The sequence below is a fragment of the Molossus molossus genome, unplaced genomic scaffold, assembly GCF_014108415.1.
Source record: "Molossus molossus isolate mMolMol1 unplaced genomic scaffold, mMolMol1.p scaffold_m16_p_2, whole genome shotgun sequence".
NCBI lineage: Eukaryota > Metazoa > Chordata > Mammalia > Chiroptera > Molossidae > Molossus > Molossus molossus.
In genome coordinates, this window is record NW_023425355.1 from 138,099,839 (window position 1) to 138,121,356 (window position 21,518).

Sequence of the window (21,518 nt, forward strand, 5' to 3'; positions counted from 1 at the left end):
CATGTCTTAGTTCTAATGACCACCAAGTTCAGTGTCCCCATGGAGTTTGCTGACAGTGTATGACCAACTCCTCCACATTGAAGCTATCAAGGGAGCTGCTGTGGTCCTCAAACACACAGACAAAACCCAACCTGCCATTGACCAAAAGAAGAGTGACTAACCTAATCAAGGGATGTACAGCTACTCTCACTGTTCTCTAGTCCTTTTGTGTTGCTAAAGAAAACAGTTGTTATCAGAAGGGTGAAAAAGGAAAAAAACTGTGAGTGTCCAGGTACTACTTTATGCTATGCTATTTATTGCACTTGAGAAGAAGTTGAGATCAGCAGGAATAGGACTGAATGATGCTTAATCTCAAATGCACTGTGATTTAGGCTACAGTATGACGAGTAGATTCACAGAAAATAAATGGGTTCATCAGATCAGGCTTTCATTTTAACTTAATTTATTAAGATAATACCTCTAGTAGAGAGCAGACAGTAGGTAAGAAGGTCAGGAGCAATCTGCTTTTAAGGCTTTTGTAGAAGTTTAGAAATGATTAGTGGTCTTCAGAAGATTATAAATTTAATCTAAATTGAAATGCTTTTATACATTTTCTGGATAAGTTACTTCCAATTTAAGATGAAAGCAAGTGATCAGTTCCTCTGACAAAAGATGGAGACCTGGTGTGTGAGGGGAAAGTGATAATAGAGTATTTCTTAGTATTGTCTCTGAGTGGGGATTAATTATGGAAAGTGTAAATGGGGTGGGTTTATTTTTGATACCTTGCTAAATTAGTTCCTCTTTTGATCTAGTGATAGATACAGCGATGCCAGTGATGACAGCTTTTCAGAGCCAAGGATAGCTGAGTTGGAAATAAGCTGAAACTAATACACGCTTCAGAATAACAGGCACTGCCTGAGAAGGTAAGAAAGAATCTTTCAGTTCCTGTTTGTTTTACAGACAAGCTGTTGTCTTGGTGTAGAAGAGAGCAGGCACTACAGGACTTGTCTGCAGGATCCTATTTGCCTGGCAAAGGTAGCCGAGGGACTTGACAGCCGACTGCACCTTTGGGAAACTGGAATGCACCTGAGAAAGCAAGCAGTTAGCATTGGGAGAATGGAATGCATTTGAGGCCAGGGATAAATATTTAAGAGCACCTATAAAAGTATACCTGGAGGCCAAAGTGGTTAGAGTTCTAATAGTTTAGGTCAGGGATCAGCAAACTTACTCTGTAAAGGGCCAGAGAGTAAACATGTTAAGCTTTGAGGCCATGCAGTCTCTGTCACTGCTACCCCACTTTGCCACTATAGAGGGAAAACAGCCCTGGACAATACTTAAATGAATGGGCATGGCTGCATCCCAGTAAAACTCCGTTTCTAAAAACAGTTCACTGGCCCTTGGTCTAGGTCGCTCATGAAAAGCAGGTTTCCTTGGATGTGTGTAAAATAAAATAGTGTTTTATTTCTTTGCAGGGAGATGGCAGAGACTGGCTTGGCTTCTGAGGGCAGCTTATTTCCCCCGCTGTTCCATTAGGGCTTTACTAGAGGACAGCAGCTTGATCGCATTCCAGCTCAGAGGCCGATAGTGCCTGGGATGACCTGCTCTCTTTAGCAGGGACAGCAGCTTGGGAAAATTTGTAAAGAGTTCATTGCTCCAGTGTGAGCTCTCTTCCCATTTCACTTAGGGGCCGAATATTCATGTTCACCCTGGAAAGCATATCTGTATTGATTTAGGTTTGCCTCAAATCCGGAGACCTTTAGGAGCAAACCAAAATGATGTAAAGATTAGCTGGGATGTCCTGGCCGGTTTGGCTCAGCGGTTGGAGCGTCGGCCTGCGGACCACAGAGTCCCGGGTTTGGTTCCTGCTAGGGGCACATACCAAAAAAAAAAAAAAAAAAAGAAAAAAAAAAAAAGATTAGCTGGGAGTATTTTAAAGACATATTATTCAGGTTCTTATGTTGCTAATACTTATTTTTTCATTTTTTTTTAAAGGCTCTGAAGTAATTGAAGCCAAGATAAAGCAACTATCTGAAGAAATCGCCACACTCTTGAATCACTCTGTTCTCCACCAAACATGGGTTGAAAACATCGAAGGGAACCTAATAATATGTACTTTCATTAATTGGAACCAGAGGGGCACTTTCCTTTTGTCCTCCAGATGCGGCCTTTGGGTCTTACAGATTTCTCTAGCCAATTAAACTTTTCCCAACAATCTCAGTGGGGAGAAAGTGTGTTCTTGTTTTGTCTGGTGTATCAGGATATCAGGTGCTGAGTGAAGATCCAGGAACTGAACCTTCACTGTGCTGTATGGGAAGGGTGGCACATGCAATAACTAATTTTGAGTAAAAAATAAATCATTCTGTTACCTGGAACTCAACTACAGATGTGGGTGTGGCCCAAGCTTATTTTAATTTCTCATCCTGTTTATTTCTAGTTAAAAGGAAATTTATGTAAGTCCAAGACTGGGGGTGGCAAGTAAGGCCCGTGGTCAGGCACAGAATTTAAGGGGGCATAAAAAAACTCAGGAATCAAAATCAGTATATGTATTTTTTAATTGAGATGAAATTCACATAACAGAATTTACCACTTTAAAGCAAACAATTCAGTGGCATTAGGTACATCGACAATGTTATGTAGCCATTGCCTTTACTTCTGAAGCATTTCCAACACTCCAAAATAAATCCCCATACCCATTAGCAATCACTCTCCATTCCTACTTCCTCCTAGCCTCTAGTAACTGCTAATCTCCTTTCTATTTCTATGATTCACCAATTCAGGATATTCCATATAAATTGAATAGTATAATATGTGGCTTTTTGTATCTAGCTTCTTTCATTTAGCATCATGTTTTGAAGATTCATCCTGTGTATCAGTGCTTCATTCCTTTTTTATGATTGAATAAAATTCCATTGTATGTATCTACCACAATTTATCTCTTCATCTGTTGATGGACATTTGAGTTGTTTCCACCGTTCATCTGTGATGAATAGTGCTATTATGAACATTCATGTGCAAACATTTGTTTGAGCACCTGTTTTTAATTCTTTTGGGTATATACTTAGGAGTGGAATTGTTGGGTTATATGGTAATTCTGTTTAAATTTTTGAGGAAGCATCAGTAATTTTTTGAATGCTATATTTTTTAAAAAATCAATTAATTTTAAAATTTCACAGTGAACAAAATATCAAACTTAAAAATAAAGACAGCCTGGCCAGTGAGGCTTAGTGGTTGAGCATAGACCTATGCACCAAGTGGTCACTGGTTCGATTCCTAGTCAGGGCACATGCCCAGGTTGTGGGCCAGATTCCCAGTGCGGGGCATGCAGGAGGCGGCCAATCGATGTTCTCTCTCATTGATGTTTCTATCTCTCTCTCCCTCTCTCTCTCTCTAATAATCAATAAAGAAAAGAAGAGAATGCAACTCATCACCTCCCTTACCTCCTCCAGTCCTGGCCCTGTTATACAACATTCTCAACAACTATACTTTTTTTAATTTTAATGTTTTATTTTTTATTGATTTTTTAGAGAGAGAGGAAGGGGGAGAGAGAGAGAAACATCAATGTGAGAGCAAAACATCGATCAGCTGCCTCCTGTATGCCCTCTACTGGAGATCAAGCCTGAAACCCGGTCATGTGCCCTGAACAGAAATTGAACCGGGACTTCTCAGTCCTTAGGATGACACTCAATCCACTGAGCCACACTGGCCAGGCTCACTAAGTTTCTTGATTTTCCTTGTTCAATGTGCTTGAGTTGAATTAGTTGTTGACTACATTTGAGCTTTCTGGTACTAATTTAAATATTTTAACTGCTCGGTTACTTTTTTGTGGTTGTTTTGGGGCTTTTAATGTTTTTTTTCTTTTTCTTTTTTATTTAGAGTGGGAGGGAGGAAGTGGGGGAGAGAGAGAGAGAGAGAGAGAGAGAGAGAGAGAGAGAGAGAAACATTGATGCGAGAGAGACACATTGATTGGCTGCCTCCTGCACGACCCCAACCAGGGCTGGGGATCAAATCGCAACTGAAATATGACATGCCCTTCATGGGAATGGAACTTGAAAATGGTCCAAGGGCCATCACTCCAACTGCTGAGCCAAACAGGCCAGGGCTGGGGCTTTTAATTTTTATCTCTTAAAGCGTTACAGTATTGTTTTGTAGTGCTACAGAAAATTCATTTGCAAAACATGCAGAAATAAAATGAATAATCCTGATAAACAAACAAACAAAAAGACCTTTAGGGTTCCACTTGTGAAAATTAGAACTTGAAGATCACAAGGGGTTCCAAATAAAAAGCCTGCAGGTAGGTTAAAAGCGGAAATAGGCCTCCTAGAGAGAGGACTATAAGCACAGAGGGCACACTGTAGCATAACAAAGGAGTAGTCTGGTTTAAATGGACGTTTTTAATTGTAATGATTATGATTTCTAAAGTCACTTACAAAAGAATGCTTTCACTGCTGGGCTAATGATGCATGTAAATAGGACCAGAAGGAAGGGTACTTAACATATAATAAACCAGCCTCCTTGTTGTTGCTACACAAGGTTTTTCTCTTTTGGAGATACCCTTGAACTTGGAATCCAGTGAAACTGCAAAATGGTAGTAGTATGGCTGCTTAGGCTGGTAGAACAGCTGTGGGACATCAACACATAGAAAGTTATTATAAATCATTCATTCAATAAATCATTCTGAGCCCCCAGCATAAGCCAAGCACCATGTCAGGTGCTGGGGAAAGTGTAGGGGAGCAGAATTTGTCCTCAAAATATGTCTCTTTGGCATAATCATTATTTTAGCCTGATTATGTTTAGGAAACAGCACACTTAGAAAAGCTCTGAAAATTGAATACAAGTTACCCTTTTGTAAGAGACATTTACATTTATAAGAGAATCTCCATGTGTAAGGGTGTCTCCCTCTCAGTCCCAGGAAGAGGAGGATGACTAAATCTGTAGAAACTCTCATCAATGGAGAAGGCACTGACCTAAATCTATGTAAAAGCCTTACCCTTGTCACTTCCCATAACTGCCCCCCACAACATCTTCTTTTGTCTTTAGCTGCAGGTGGTATTTAAGGTGGAGGCTTGGGCCATTTTGGGGAATTACTCTGTTTTCCTGAGTTTCTCCCATGTATACAGGAGGTATCCATGTTATTAAACGTCTGTTTGTTTTTCTCCTGCTGATCTTTTTGTTTTTCTTTATTGATTTTTTTTTACAGAGAGAGGAAGGGAGAGGGAGAAATAAAAACATCCCTTAGGGAGAACATCGATTGGCCGCCTCCTGCATGCTCCCCACTGGGGATCGGGCCCACAACCTGGGCATGTGTCCTGACTGGGAATACAACCGGTAACCTCTTGGTGCATGAATCGATGCTCAACCACTGAGCCACACCGGCAGGGCCTGATCTGTTTTTTATTACTGGGGGTGGGGGTGGGGGGACACGTGGTCTCAGCCAAGAACATAGAAGGTAGAGGTAAAATTAATTTTCCTTCCCTGCAGAAGCAACCTACCTTTTTGCATCTGCCTGATGCTTGGGGGAAGGCAGGCTGTAAATGAATCTATAGGAAAATAAGTCTTTAATTATAATTGTAATATGTTCAGGGGGCTATGAGATTGTAAAAGAATAAGATCAAAGAGACTTGTGAGTATAAAATGGGGTCTTCTGATAAACTGGGGAGCCAGGGAAGGCCTATTGAGCAAATCTGGTAAACATTTAACCCAAATTCATACCTGTTGTCACACAGTGCAAAGACAGTGGCAAAGAGCTAGGAGACCCAGTGGAGATGTGGTTTCCCAGACAGGCAGGGCAGCTGGCTGAGTGGTGGCACTGTTTCAGTGGTATCATCACCTGCTTGGTATCAGTCTTTACTTATTTGATTGAAATTTAGATTGTGCTGAAGCTGAAAGGACTCATTATTTTTTGTTTTCTCTGTAAATCACCTAGTTCCATTCTTAATTGTCATTTTTGTTGCTGTATTTCTTACTTAAACCTCTATTTTGTTGAAATAAAAAGTCCTGGCTACATGCACATCTATGCTCTGTTAAGGTTAGTGCCAAACATTGGCACTCACCACCATTGCCCCTAGAGCTGAGGTTCTAGAACCCTAAAATGCCATCCAAGATAAGGTGAGATATTCAGAAACATGGCCAGAAATCCAAAGTTGGTGAGATGCTACCTGTGGGGTTCCTTTCCACCCTAGTGTCTTTGGAGTTTGGTTGGATTTCTTTTCTTTTTTTTTTTTTTTTAATTTTATTGCATGGGTGGAGGGGGGGAGATAGGTGGAGGGGTGAAGGAGGGAGGGAGGATGAGAGAGAGGAAGAGAGAGAGAGAAGGAGAGAGAAAATGAGCACATCTGGTTGGATTTCTTGAATGGAGCAAGGAAGAGTTCAAGATCATATAACAGCACTGCGTCTGAACCTCTCTCCCCCTAGGCTTCCAAACTCTTCCCAGTACCTACCTTCTAGCTCATCAGTTTTATTTATGGATGAAGAGATGTGGGATTCTTCCAGTCTATAAAATGAAATCACACTTGTATTCTCAGTGTTAATGGTAAGGAAGTAGGCTCTATACTGTCATTAATCTGAGCAGCAGTATTTGACTTGTATTTACATTTGAATATGGGTTTATTAATAAGCCAAATGTAATGATGACCTGCCATTTTGCCCATAACTGCTTTTATTAACAGAAATAATAGGTGAACCATTTTGAAAACCAGTTCATTCTATCATGACCCACACTGCCCTTGAACAAAGTAATTGGATTTCCATTATTCTTTGGGTTTGCTAAACATCAAGATTTTTTACTGATCTGGTGCACATCCTACCCTATTTCAACATACACTTTCCATGTGGGGCATCTAGGCGCTGATGGAAATGCAAATTGAATTTGTTGAGCTGCTTTTTGCCATGCAGCTTTTGGTGAATATCTCTAAAAGATGGCGACAAATTCTATGGATGTCATTCAGTTTCATCTCTCCTGAGTGAGGCATACTTTCCACCCCTGCAGCTTCTTTGGTATTACCTGTTTCCTCTGAGAAGAATACCAGTGAAGATCTGGGGAATCCTAGTTGGCACTGTTAGGTTATGTAATTCCTTTTTAAGCCTTAATGTTAAGTTTTAAACTTTCCATCTTTTTTTTTTTTGAACAAGAAATTGTTTTGAAACTAGATGCATTGCTTTGATTTGTTTTCTCTGGGGGAGAGTATCCTTTCAGTTAATGTGCTGAAAGTATTTGGTAAAGTAAGATAAAAAACTAGAACCTGCGGGTTGGCGCCAGCGTTTCAGGAAACGAAACTTTTCCATGCTGAATCGTCCTCTCTAGGGGATTCTCGGAACTGGAGAAACCTCATCGCATGCCACAGGCCAGGACAATGAGACTACTTATTATAATGGTCACTTCTGTAGAGCATTGAATGACAAGAAATCAATATTTAGTTAATTTAGATTATCTACGTTTCTGGAGTAGCAATTTCTGAATATATTTGCATAAGTATATATATTGTTTTAATGTCAAATTTGAGAAGTATGAAGACTCAGAAGTAATTTTCAACCTAGATTGTGACTTCTTTGTTGCCACCATTGATTCATACCAGGAAGATTTCTGATAGGATGAGTGTTTTTCATGGTTTTGGGAAACATCTTTGCTTTTCTGAGTGAATAGCACAACTCTATGGTTTTATACCTTAAGTCAAATGTTTTTCTTCTGTTCTCCATTATCTTTCATTCGTTTCAACCTTCCTAAACAAAACTCTTAACCTGGATTGAAGAGGGCTCTATTTTAACCTCTTTAAGAAAGAAAAGGCAAAGAACATGATTCCACATTCTTTAGTGTTCGAAGGAGGCGCTATCTAAAGCAAGGGGGTGGTAAACTGTGGCCACAGGCTAAATCCCGCCTGTTTTTGTAAAAATTTTTCTGGGACACATTCCTTTACATATTATCTATGGCTGTTCAGCAGAGTGAAGTGGTTGCCAGAGAGACCCATAAAGTTTAAAACATTTACTATCTGGCGCTTTACAGAAAAAGTTTGTTGACCGCTGATCTCGAAGCTATGATGCAAGAAAAATTCTTTGTAAGTCTCCAATGGACTCTAAGTTTTAAAAATCATTTTTTTAGGGTACTAGAATTATCAGGGGGATCACTTTGTACATTATATAAATGTCTAACCACTATGTTGTACACCTGAAACTAATATAAAATAATATTGAATGTCAACTGTAGTTGAAAAAAATTTTAAATATTTTTTTTCTATGTCATGAAGATATTCTCTTTAAGTGGTTTTAAAAGCATTTATGACATTAGATTTCACATTAAAAGATTACAGAAAAGTCTCTCTTCAACCTCTGTCCTCAGCCACCTTGTTCTGTTCCCTAGAGGTCATATTATCAAATGTTCTGGGTTCTTCCAGAGATATAGCATGCAAAGATGATTGTTTTACCCTAATGCTTAAGCAGCATTCTTATTTCAAATGAGATTATATTTCTCTACTTAGTAGAAAAAAAGAACAATTATGAGATACTGAGAAAAAGTGTACAGGGGAAAGGTCCATACTTAGTTCACTTGTCATAGATACTGTGCATATGCTGTGGGCCCAACCCTGAACTGATGCAGCAGAGAACATGGAGGACATGCAGGATGTGGTCCATCTAGGGAAGGGGCTTAATTCAATGCTTGAACCAAATCTTGATGGATGAGCAGGATTTGAGTGGATGCATCTTTGTATCATAAAAACTGGCAAGACCAATCTATTGGCTAACCCAAACATTTCCCAATGATACTCCTGAGACATAGTGAGCCCGTCTTCTCAAATCTGGAACATCCTGAAAATTGAGTTGTGAGCACTGTTGGTATTCTCCTTAACAGTCAGAGACACTTCTGTGGTGAGAAACCCAGGTTCTCATCCTAGGTTTTTGGAGAGCTCCAAGACCCCCTTTCTCTTCTCTTTTCTACTCCAGCTGCTCTCTAGATCAGCATTATCCAAAAGATAAAATGTGAGCCATGTGTATTATTTAAAAATTTCTGGTAGCCATATTAAAAAGAAACAGGTAAAATTAATTTTAGTAATATATTTTAATATAATATATCTAAAATATTATAATTTTAATTTACAATCATAAAAATTATTAATGGCATATTTTATACTTTTTAAAAATATGTGTTTTATTGATTTTAGAGAGAGAGTAAGGGAGAGGGAGAGAGAGAGAGAAACATCAATTGATTGCCTCCTGCATACACCCTGACTGGGGATTAAACCCACAACCTGGGCATGAGCCCTGACTGGGAATCAAACCAGTGACCTTTCCGGTTTGATGCATCTTTGTATCATAAACACTGGATACAAAGTATCCATAAACTTTGTATCATGAAGGGTTCAATCAACTGAGTCATGTGGGCCAGGGCAAATCTTTACGCTTTCTTTTTTTTTTTCTCATATGAACTCTTTGAAATTTGGTGTGGATTTTACACTTATAGCACATCTCAATTCAGACCAGCCACATTTCAGGTGTTCTCTAGCAATGTGTGGGTGTGCTGTGATTTCTGATAGGATGATGCTACATAACTAAGCCCTGAAATTCCAGTGGCTTATAAAAGCAAGCATTTATTTCTTACTCAGAGGCATGCAAGTAGTTGTGGATCTGTAGCACCTGTGAATCTGCAGGCTTCTGGCTGCAGGTAGGTTTCTGGTCCGCCACACATATCACCAGTGGTTGTTCAGGGCATGTTCTTCTCTTGGGCAGTGGTAGAAATGCAAAAGAGGCCAAGCCAGACCAAATCAGTGAGGGTTGGGAGTTATTCTCTGCCCACAGTAAACCCTGGTAAAGGATAGGAAGGAAGGAAGAACTGAGAAGAAACAGTCCATTCTACCACACTCCCTCTTCTTCTGAGAAATCAGCTATGTTATTTAAATGTGTTTCCTCTCTGCACATTGCATCATTATCTATTCAGTTGCTCGTGTTAGAAGCCTAAGATATAAGAGAAGGTCCAGATTGGGAAGGGAGGGGCATTTGTTCAATTTTAGATATATTGAGTTAGAGGTGACTATGGGATAGTCAGATGAGGAGATTTGGCTCTAAAGATCCAGACCCAAATCATTTTGGTTGTTTATTTCCCACTTAGTCTCCTACAGGTTTTGTGATTGTGGCTAATGACGAGTACTACTAATTTCTTAAAGTCCTCTCCACTGAGGGGTCCTGATGATGAAACCCTCATGGAGTTACTCTGGATTCTGAACCAAGACTGGTTCTGTTTTCTTTCATATAGAACTCTGTGAGTTGTTAAATGTCAACACCTAGGTTTTCTGTGTGTGAAATTCCCATACAGATTTTTATTATTCAGAGAAGTTGTATGACTGAAAGGGCACTGGCAGGTTGTACTTTTAATCTAGACCTGCTTCAGCCCATCATTTGTAAACAGTTTCCCGAAAAAGAATTTTCTGTTTGTGTAAATACACTTGAGTCATCACATCTTGTGCAAATTGTCTGTATTGATTAATGGTCTCTTGTTTGCTTCCTTTTACTTGTATTTATAGCTCACATTACTTATAATTGTTGGATAACATAATATGGACCAGATGGCTTCATTATTCTGCATTTCTCATTTTGAATTTTAAATGTTGTGTTGGACTGCCTGCCAGTGGCCAGCTGTATCCCGGAGGAGATGATGAGGAAAGACTGAGTTCAAAGATCCCAGGCCAGATATCATGCACAGTAATGCTGTTCAGGTGTTAGCCTTGGAGGTTTCCTCTGGTCCCTTTGCCCTTAGTTCCATCTGTAAGTTTAGACTGGAAGGGCAGAGAGAGAGAGAGAGAGAGAGAGAGAGAGAGAGAGAGAGAGAGAGAGAGAGAGAGACTGTGCAGCAAGGGCCTTCTGAATCACTCAGCAGGCCTATGATTGCATTGTGTTTGAAAAAGCTTTTTACCAATAAGCTCACATAATTTATTATATGTTAGAACTTTGAACTATAGATACTAATATTTAAAAATAAGAGAATCAGTCAGGGGCCCAGCAGGAAACGGGTGGTACACTCAAACAGAAAAATTGAGGAACGATTACTTACAGGACTATTTACAAAAGTATGGGTCAAGGGAAACAAGGCATAGTGAAGTAATAGTCTAGACTTCAATGGACGAGAGGAGGGAGAACCCAGAGAGAACAGCTGTAGTTATTGGAAAGAGTAACACTATACAATGTGCTTCAGAGTAAGTTTTAATGGCTGGAAAGATAAATTACTCCCCTCACTCTTTTTCTTTAATTTTTTCTTAGCTTTATTTTTCTTACATTTATTCTTCTAGAGAAACTTTTAAATCATTTTACTCATTTAAAAAGTCCCATTATTATGATGATTGGAATGGCATTTATATATTACTTTTAGAATTATTTTCCCTTCCAGAAATATGTTCTAACTTTCCACTGATTTGGGACACTTTAAAAAAAAATTATCTTTGTTGTTGAAGGTCTTACAGATGTCCCTCCTTTTCCCCTCTATTGACACCCTTCTCCCCACTCCTGCCCCCTGCCTTCACTGCACTGTTGTCTGTGTCAATTGGTTATGCATGTATATATATATATGTTCATTGGTTTATCTCTTTCCACCCTTTCTACCCCCCAGCCCTCTGTGATTTGTCAGTCTGTTCCCTACTTCCCTGTCTCTGGATCTATCTTGTTCATCGGTTTAATTTGTTCATTAGCTTCCACAGACTCACAGGTCACCTTTTCTTTTACATGAGTACAGATAATAAAGAGTTGACTGCAATGATGCTCAGTGTTTTATGTATTTTATTTGAATATCTAAAACTAATGTTCATTTTACATTATGCAATTAACAAGCAAATAGTGCTCATTTAGTTAATCACTTAATAATCTAAACATTTCCAACATATCAAGTATGTCATTTTGAATATGAAAATTCTTCTTGCTCTGAGAACTACTGAAAACCGCGATTCATGATTAGGTTGGGGAGAAGAAAAGGTATTAAAATTAGCTTATAATCAATTTCACATAGCTTAACAGACACCTGTGTAACTTTTTAATTTGCTATGCAACATTATCTTTATTTATTTTTTAAAATTATTTTTAAGTTATTTTTGTTACAGATGTTTCTCCTTTTTCCCCCATTGACACCCTCTTCCCCATCCCCCCCACCCTATCCCCAGCTTTGTTGTCCATCTTCTTTGGTTATGTGTACATGCATATAAGCTCTGTGGTTTCTCTCCTCCTTTCCCCTCGCCCCCTCTTCTGAGGTTTGTCAGTCTGTACCCTACTTCTATGTCTCTGGGTTTATTTTGTTCATCAGTTTGTTTTGTTCATTATATTCCACAAATAAGTGAGATCATGTGATATTTGTCTTTCTCTGCTTGGCTTGTTTGGCTTAGGATAATACTTTCTAGGTCCTTCCATGTCATCTCAAAGGATAAGAGATCTTTCTTTCTTACAGTTGCATAGTACTCCATTGTGTACATGTACCACAGCTTTTTTATCCACTCATCTATTGATGGACACTTGGGCTGTTTCCAGATCTTACCTATTGTGAATAGTGCTGCTATGAACATAGGGGTACATATATTCTTTCTGATTGGTGTTTCAGGCTTCTTAGGATATATTCTTAGAAGTGGGATCACTGGGTCAAATGGCAGATCAATTTTTAATTTCTTGAGGTAACACCATAGTGTTTTCCATAGTGGCTGCACCAGTCTGCATTCTCACCAGCAGTGTACTTGGATTCTCTTTTCTCCACACCCTCCACAGCACTTGTTGTTTGAGGATTTGTTGATGGTGGCCATTCTGACAGGTGTGAGGTGATACCTCATTGTTATTTTAATTTGCATTCCTTTGATGATTAGTGATGTTGAGCATTTTTTCATATGTTTCTTGGCCATTTGTATGTCCTGTTTAGAGAGGTGTCTCTTTAGGTCCTCTGCCCATTTTTTAATTGGGTTCTTTGTCTTCCTTTTGTTGAGTTGTATGAGCCCTGGCAATTATGGTCTCCCATATAGGTTTCCTTTCCATTTTGATGGTTGTTTCTTTTGCTGTGCAGAAGCTTTTGAGTTTGATGTAGTCCCATGTGTTCATTTTTTTCCTTGGTTTCTCTTGCCTTAGGCAGTGTATCAGTGAAAATTCTGCTGCTATGATGTCTGAAATTTGCAACATTGTCTTTAAAACAAATTGATTTGAGAGAGAAAAAGATTTGTTATTCTACTTATGCATTCATTGGTTGATTCTTGTGTGTGCCCTGACTGGGGATTGAACCTACAACCTTGGCATATTGAGACAACACTCCAACCAACTGAGTTACCCGGTCAGGGTGCAACATTGTCTTTTTTTATGGCTTTTGATTTTTTTCATGTGGCGAAGACATAAGGGAGCAGGTTTAGTATGTAAATCAAATTATCTTCATAATTTCTGGGTGAATCAGAAGTAGAAGTTTCTCCAGAATTACTCAACAATCATTAATGAAACTGCTTGGGCATCTATCATCCTCCACTCTCTCATAGCCACCACCTTGATGCTTAGAGAAGAAAGAAACTACTTTCTTTTAATTTTATTTATTTATTTTAATTGAATTTATTTGGTGACATTGGTTAATAAGATAATATATGTTTCAGGGGTACAATTTGCTAAGATATCATCTGTAGAAAGAGAATACTTTCAAATAGCAAGACTCCCAATGAGTAGGAATGATCAAAAGATGTTATCAACATTAACAGTTATTTTTCTTTCATGTTTTAGTGACATTTTGGTCTAACAGAGCAAGGTGCAGCCCCTATCTATTATTTGGGTTTCCCTATGGAAATGGTTCTGGAAACACAAACAGGCTTGTACCCTTACCTGAGGCAAAGGGTGTTTGCGGATGGACGTTGGGGTGAAGGGAAAGGAGAGAGTGTTGATTTGTTCTCTCTGTCTCCATTCTGGGTCAAGAATCAGCTGATCCTTTACTTTGTCTTAAACTCTCCTCTCTCCTGCCAAGGACAAATCCAGTTTTATTTAGAGAAAACCGGAGCCAAACCAGAAACTACAAAACTGTGAAAAGGAACTATTTTGGGAAATTATTTTCTTGATACCTTTATCTAAAATGAAGCAGGCATGAAACTATGAGGGGAAAGTCTAAATGTGGCATGTTTTGGGGGAAGGGATGACAGGGTTAATTTTTAGTATATATATATATATATATTTTTTTTTTTCCCGAAGTATTTGTCTTTAATTCCATATAAATTTCTTACAGATTATACAATCAATTAACTGAAATAAAACAGCAAAAGGAAGAGAAAGCAAAGTAAGATGCTTATGCCCCAAACAGAGCAAGGGCAAAATAATTTCATAAGGTGAGCATGGTGCTCTACAATTTTTCATGTCAAAGGTACGCTGCAACTGAAACTGCTAAATTTTATTTTTATTCCCTCCACAAAAAGCACTAGAGAAACTTTGAGCCAAAAATATATGCTGACTTTCTTTTTTTTTTTTTTTTATCCTCACCCGAGGACATTTTCCCATTTTTTTGTTCAGGTAGAGTGGGAGGGAGAGAGAGGAACAGAGAGAGAGAGAGAAACATCGATGTGAAAGGAACACATCTAGTGGCTGCCACCCGCATGACCGACCAGAGCCGGGGACAAACTGCAACCGAGGTATGCGCCCTTAGCGGGAACCGAACCCGGGTCTCTCAGGACCGCAGGTCGATGCTCTAACCGCTGAGCCAAACCGGCCAGGGCTATGCTGACTTTCTACAAAAAATGTGAAGGGTTTTTAAAAAACATAGGCACAATTATTTAAAGTTAATACATTTTTTGCCCGGCTGATGTGGCTCAGTGGTTGAGTGTCAACCCATGCACCAAGAGGTCACTAGTTCAGTTCCTGGTCAAGGCACATGCCCAGGTTGTGGGCCCAGTCCCCGTGGGGCATGCAGGAGGCAGCCAGTCAATGTTCTCTCTCATCGATGTTTCTATCTATCTCTCCCTCTCCCTTCCTCTCTCTCTAAAAATCAATAAAGAAAAAAAATAAAGTTAATACATTTTTATTTAGGTAATTTCACATGATTCCTTAATCCTGAGTCTGTCTTAAACACTTTTAAAAATATCTTTTGCTCAGTCCACAGTTGTCATGTCAGCCAATACACAATTCTTTTAGTTGAACTTCTTTGATCTCAATTTTAATATGGACATACTTCAAAAATTCCCCACCTATAATCACTGGGACACAATTTATTCAAGAAATTTACTATAGGGCCCTTTAAATTCAGACATTGTGTTATCGAGATAAAACTCACCAATTTGATATCATATTCATTGTCATGTTCAAGATTTGTTGCAACCTCATTTTATTCTGCTGACCTTGCAATAGGAGGCATAGATCCATCCTCATCCAAGTATTTATATCTACAACTATCAAGGTCTTCTTTTTCTAAATCCTCACCAGTACTCATCTGTTTCAAGGATTTCTTGAAGTGGTATTCATACTTCAGTTTTTCAAGGTAGTTGAAAAATCCTCTTGCCACTGCTTGGTCAAAGGTTAAAATTTTTCTTCAAGATAATGGCTTTCATCCATTCTGATTCTAAAAATAGGAACTGAGGTCTTTTACCTTTAAATGGTTTCTTATTTACTTGTGACTTAGTGTTTTCCCTTCCTTTTGATCTTCCCCTTGGTTTTCCTGTTAGCTTATATTTCCTCTTGTTTTTTTTTTTTTTAATCTTTCAAAAATAGCTTTTAAAGTCAATGGTCTTTGTTCTAAAGATGAGTCACTGATAGGAGCACCAAAATATATTAAAAATCTTCTGGAGGACTTCAAAGGAGAAATCGATAGCAATACAGGGGGCTTCAACACCCCACTGACATCACTCGATAGATCCTCAAGACAAAAAATTAGCAAGGAAACAGAGACTCTAAATGAAGCACTAGACCAAATGGATTTAATAGATATCTACAGAGAATTACACCCCAAAACTACAGAATTCACATTCTTCTCAAGTGCACATGGGACATTCTCAAAGATAGACCACATGTTAGGGCACAAACTAAGTCTCTACAAGTTCAAGAAGACTGAAATCATATCAAGCATCTTCTCAGATCACAATGGCATGAAACTAGAAATCAATTGCAAGAAAAGCATACAAGAGATTTGAACACATGGAAGTTAAATAGCATGTTATTAACGATGAATGGGTCACCGAGGAGAGCAAGGAAGAAATCAAAAACTTCCTGGAAACCAATGAAAATGAAGACACAACAACACAAAATCTATGGAATGCAGCGAAAGCAGTTCTGAGAGGGAAGTTCATAGCACTACAGCCTACCTCAAAAAACAAAAGAAAAATCTCTAATAGATTATCTAACCTCACAACTTAAAGAACTAGAGAGCAAACAAAAAGAAAACCCCAGAGCAAGTAGAAGGAAGGAAATAGTAAAGATCAGAGCAGAAATAAATGACATAGAGACAAAAAAAAAAAAAATTCAAAGGATCAATGAAACAAAGAGCTGGTTTTTCGAAAAGATAAACAAGATTGATGGACCCTTAGTTAGACTCACCAAGAAACAAAGAGAGAGAACCCAAACACACAAAATCAGAAATGAAAGAGGAGAGGTAACAACTGACACCACAGAAATACAAAAGATCGTTAACAACTACTATGAACAATTATATGGCAACAAATTCGACAATCTAAGCGAAATGGACAAATTTCTAGAAACACACAGTCTCCCAAAACTGGATCAGGAAGAGATAGAAAACTTGAACAGACCAATAACAACAGAAGAAATTGAAGATGTAATCAAGATTCTCCCAGCAAACAAAAGCCCAGGCCCGGATGGCTTCACGGGGGAGTTTTACTGAACATTCAAAGAAGAACTAATACCTATTCTCCTCAAACTATTTCAAAAAATTCAAGAAGAAGGAAGACTTCCAAACTCGTTTTATGAAGCCAGCATAATTCTAATTCCAAAACCAGAAAAAGACCCAACAAAGAAAGAAAACTACAGGCCAATATCCCTGATGAACATAGATGACAAAATCCTGAAGAAAATACTAGCAAATCGGATCCAGCAATACACCAAAAAAATTATCCACCATGACCAAGTGGGATTCATCCCAGGGATGCAAGGCTGGTACAATATTCGCAAATCAATATATGTGATACACCACATAAATAAAATAAAGAATAAAAACCACATGATCATATCAATAGATGCCGAAAAAGCCTTTGACAAAATCCAGCATCCATTTCTGATAAAAATGCTCAGCAGTGTGGGAATAGAGGGATCATATCTAGACATACTAAAGGCCATATATGAAAGACCTACAGCCAACACCATACTCAATGGGCAAAAACTAAAAGCATTTTCCTTAAGAACGGGAACAAGACAAGGATGTTCACTTTCGCCACTCTTATTTAACATAGTACTGGAAGTCTTAGCCACAGCAATCAGACAGGAAGAAAAAATAAAAAGGATCCAAATTAGAAAGGCGGAAGTGAAATTGTCATTATTTGCAGATGACATGATACTATACATAGAAAACCCCAAAGACTCCATCAAAAGTTTACTAGACTTAATAAGTGAATTTGGCAAAGTAGCAGGATACAAAATTAATGTCAAGAAATCGATGGCATTCTTATACACCAAGGATGAACTCACAGAAAGAGAAACTGAAAAAACAATCCCATTTACCACCATGGCAAAAAAATTAAGATACCTAGGAGTAAACTTAACCAAAGAAATAAAAGACCTATTCGCAGAAAACTACAGGTCATTGAAAAAAGAAATAGAGGAAGATATAAAAAAGTGGAAGCACATACCCTGTTCATGGATTGGGAGAATTAACTTCATTAAAATGTCCATATTACCCAAAGCAATCTATAGATTCAACGCAATCCCCATCAAAATACCAACAGCATACTTCACAGAATTAGAACAATTATATCAAAAGTTCATATGGAACCAAAAAAGGCCTCAAATAGCCACAGAAATCTTGAAAAGGAAGAACAAAGTTGGAGGGATCACATTACCAGATTTCAGATTATACTACAAAGCCACTGTAATCAAAACAGCCTGGTACTGGCACAAGAACAGGCATATAGACCAGTGGAACAGAACAGAGAACCCAGAAATGGACCCAAGGCAATATGCTCAATCAATATTTGACAAAGGTGGCAAGAGCATACAGTGGAGTAAGGATAGCCTCTTTAATAAATGGTGCTGGGAAAATTGGACAGCTACTTGCAGAAAAATGAAACTAGACCATCAACTTATACCCTACACAAGCATAAACTCAAAATGAAGAAAAGACTTAAATGTGACTCATGAATCCATAAAAATCCTAGAAGAAACTGTAGGCAACAAAATTTCAGACATCATACGCAGCAGAATTTTCACTGACACATCACCTAAGGTAATAGAAACAAAGGAGAAAATGAACACATGGGACTACATCATACTCAAAAGCTCTGCACAGCGAAAGATACAATCATCAAAATGGAAAGGCTACCCACTGTATGGGAGACCATAATTGCCAATGATATATCAGATAAGGGGTTAATTTCCAATACATATAGAGTGCTCATACAATTCCACAAAAGGAAGACAAAGAACCCAATTAAAAAATGGGCAGAGGAACTAAATAGACACCTCTCCAAACAGGACATACACATGGCTAAGAGAATATGAAGAAATGCTCATCATCACTAATCATCAGAGAGATGCAAATTCAAACAACAATGAGGTATCACCTCACACCTGTCCGAATGGCCGCCATCAACTAATTGTCAAACAACAAGTGTTGGCGAGGGTGTGGAGAAAAGGGGACTCTAGTATACTGCTGGTGGGAATGCAGACTGGTGCAGCCACTATGGAAAACAATATGGTGTTACCTCAAAAAATTAAAAATTGAACTTCCACTTCTAGGAATATACCCTATAAAGCCTGAAACACCAATCAGAAAGAATATATGTACCCCCATGTTTATAGCAGCACTATTTACAATAGCTAAGATCTGGAAACAGCCCAAGTGTCCATCAGTAGACGAATGGATAAAAAAGCAGTGGTACATATACACAATGGAGTACTACACAGCTGTAAGAAAGAAAGATCTCTTATCCTTTGAGACTACATGGAGGGACCTGGAAAGTATCATCCTAAGTGAAACAAGCCAAACAGAGAAAGACAAGTTTCATATGATCTCACTTATTTGTGGAATATAATGAACATAACAGTTTGAGGAATGGGATAGTCCCAGAGATGTGGAAGTGGGGTACAGACTGACAATCCCCAGAAGAGGCAGTGGTGGGGGAGAGATAAACCACAGAACTTATATGCATGTATGCATGAACAATGGACATGGACAACAAACTGGGGAAAGGGCAGGGAGGGAGGGGGAGGGGGGAATCAGTGGGGGGAAAAGGAGAAACATCTGTAACAAAAATTAATTAATGAAATTGAATTAGGCATCCACCAAAAAAACAAAAAAACAAAACCTGGTTATGACCCTTTCACACAGACAATAAACAAATGGCTCATAAGGCACATAAAATTGTTAAATGTATTCATCTCAAAAAAATGTAATTTTGCTCAACATACCAATTAACATTTACTAAAATAACTAAAATTAAAACGCTTGTCATTAGCAAATGATTACATAAATGTAGAGTAACTGGAATTCTTACATTGTTTTTGGGAACATAAAATGATGTGAGCACTTGGAATCAGTTTAGCAATTTATTATAAGTGAAATATACACATTACATATGACCCAGCTATTTAATTCCCAGGTATTTACTCAAGATAAATAAAAACATAGGCTCACACAAATATCTGTATGCAAATGTTCATAGCAGCTATTTAAAATAGCCCACATCTGGAAACAACCCACATATCCATCAATTGGTGAAAGAGTCAACACATTTTGGTTACAGTCCAATAGTAGAGTACTACCCTTGATATATTCATACTAGAATTTCAGAAGCATAATGTCAAGGAAAGAATCTGGCCAAAAAAAGACTATATACAAAATGATTCCATTTCTATATTATTCTAGAAAAGGCAAAATATAATTACAAAAGTAAATCAGTGGTTGCCTGGGAATGAGTGTGGGAGAGGGGATTAATTGCCAAGGGGCCCAAGGAAACTTTTGAGATGATAGATATACTGTACATCTTGATTATGGTTGATTTACCTGACTGTAAAGGTATGTCACAACTTGTCAAACTGCACACTTAAACAGGTAAAATTTAATGTGTGTGAATTATCTCTCAGTCAACTTGACTTCAAAAAACAAAAATATCTGCCAATGTTATTTTGAGTAGTTCCCACTTATTCAATGGGGATATGTTCCAAGACCCCCATTGGATGCCTGAAACCTCAGACAATATCAAATCCTAATATACTATGGTTTTTTTCTATACATACATACTTATAATAAAGTTTAATTTATAAATTAGAGTAAGAGATCAACAACTAATAACATACAACAATTATAACAATATACTGTAATAAGTGTTACATGAATGTGAAAAAAAAATAAAGATGAGTCACTGGATGAATCTCTTGCTTGAACACTTTTAGGTGAACAAACAAATTTTCTAATAGGATTTCTTTGCCTCTGTTTAGGTGAGTAAGGAACACATTGAGTTTCAAATAAGCTGCTACCAGAAGAAGAGATATCACTTTGATTTTCAATTTCCATAGCTGAATCAGATGCTATTATGTAGTCTAGAGAATACATTCATGATATGTATTCTCCAAGTAACTTTCAAAATTGTTATTAGTCACTTGTTCTTTGCTTTCACCAAATTTCCATCCACGTGAGCAACATCCGCCCACGACCCGGTCCTCGGAGTCTGCATCCAGCGAAGTCCCAACCTCAGCAGTCCAACAAGCAACAACCGCCTAATTCTGCAACTGCACGGAAGAAAACCAATTTTCAGTATATTTGAATTCAAGCAAGATGTAAGTAGGCTTGAGTTGTGGCAGAAATTCGGTCGGTGGGAAGAGACAGACTGTACACTCTGGGAGGATCAGAAATTGACTATTTAATGCTCACCCGTGCTGGCCCAGCAGAATCACCTCCAAAGGCTGAACCTCGAGCCCGGGTCCCAGCCACCTTTTATACATGATAAGCTTCCAGGTATTTGGAGGCTTTCTAGTTCCCCCGTAGTTTAGGCAGTTGGTGGATGTAAGGGGATTACAAAAGACAGGGGTGGGGTCTCTGTACTGCCTACGAGGCTGCACCTGGCTTGCCTTTTCATTTTTTTTTATATGAATTTTTATTTATTTTTTTGTTACAGATATTTTACCTTTTTACCCATTGGCACCCCCCCACCCCACCCCCCCTCCACCCTGTCCCCGGCTTAGTTGTCCATGTCCATTGGTCATGCATACATGCATATAAGTTCTGTGGTTTATCTCTTCCCACCCCCCTACCCCCCATCCCCTCTTCTGAGGGATGTCAGTCTGTGCCCTACTTCCATGTGTCTGGGTCTACTGTATTCCTCAGACTGTTATGTTCATTATATTCCGTATATAAGTGAGATCATGTGGTATTTGTCTTTTTCTGCTTGGCTTCTTTCACTTAGGATAATACTTTCCAG

The 21,518-nt window shown here is 38.4% G+C and overlaps 1 protein-coding gene and 1 pseudogene across 1 annotated transcript in view; one reads left to right on the plus strand and one right to left on the minus strand.

The window, feature by feature from the left end:
* CTPS2 (CTP synthase 2) overlaps positions 1–2,845 on the plus strand; it is a 118,137-nt gene extending 115,292 nt beyond the window's left edge. Inside the window, exons 18-19 of the mRNA XM_036270244.1 lie at positions 792–902; positions 1,972–2,845. Coding sequence (XP_036126137.1) covers positions 792–861 — 70 coding nt within the window. The 3' untranslated portion in view covers positions 862–902; positions 1,972–2,845. The remainder of the gene's footprint in view (positions 1–791; positions 903–1,971) is intronic.
* LOC118635556 lies at positions 934–20,653 on the minus strand (annotated as a pseudogene).
* Between the last annotated feature and the right edge of the window lie 865 nt (positions 20,654–21,518).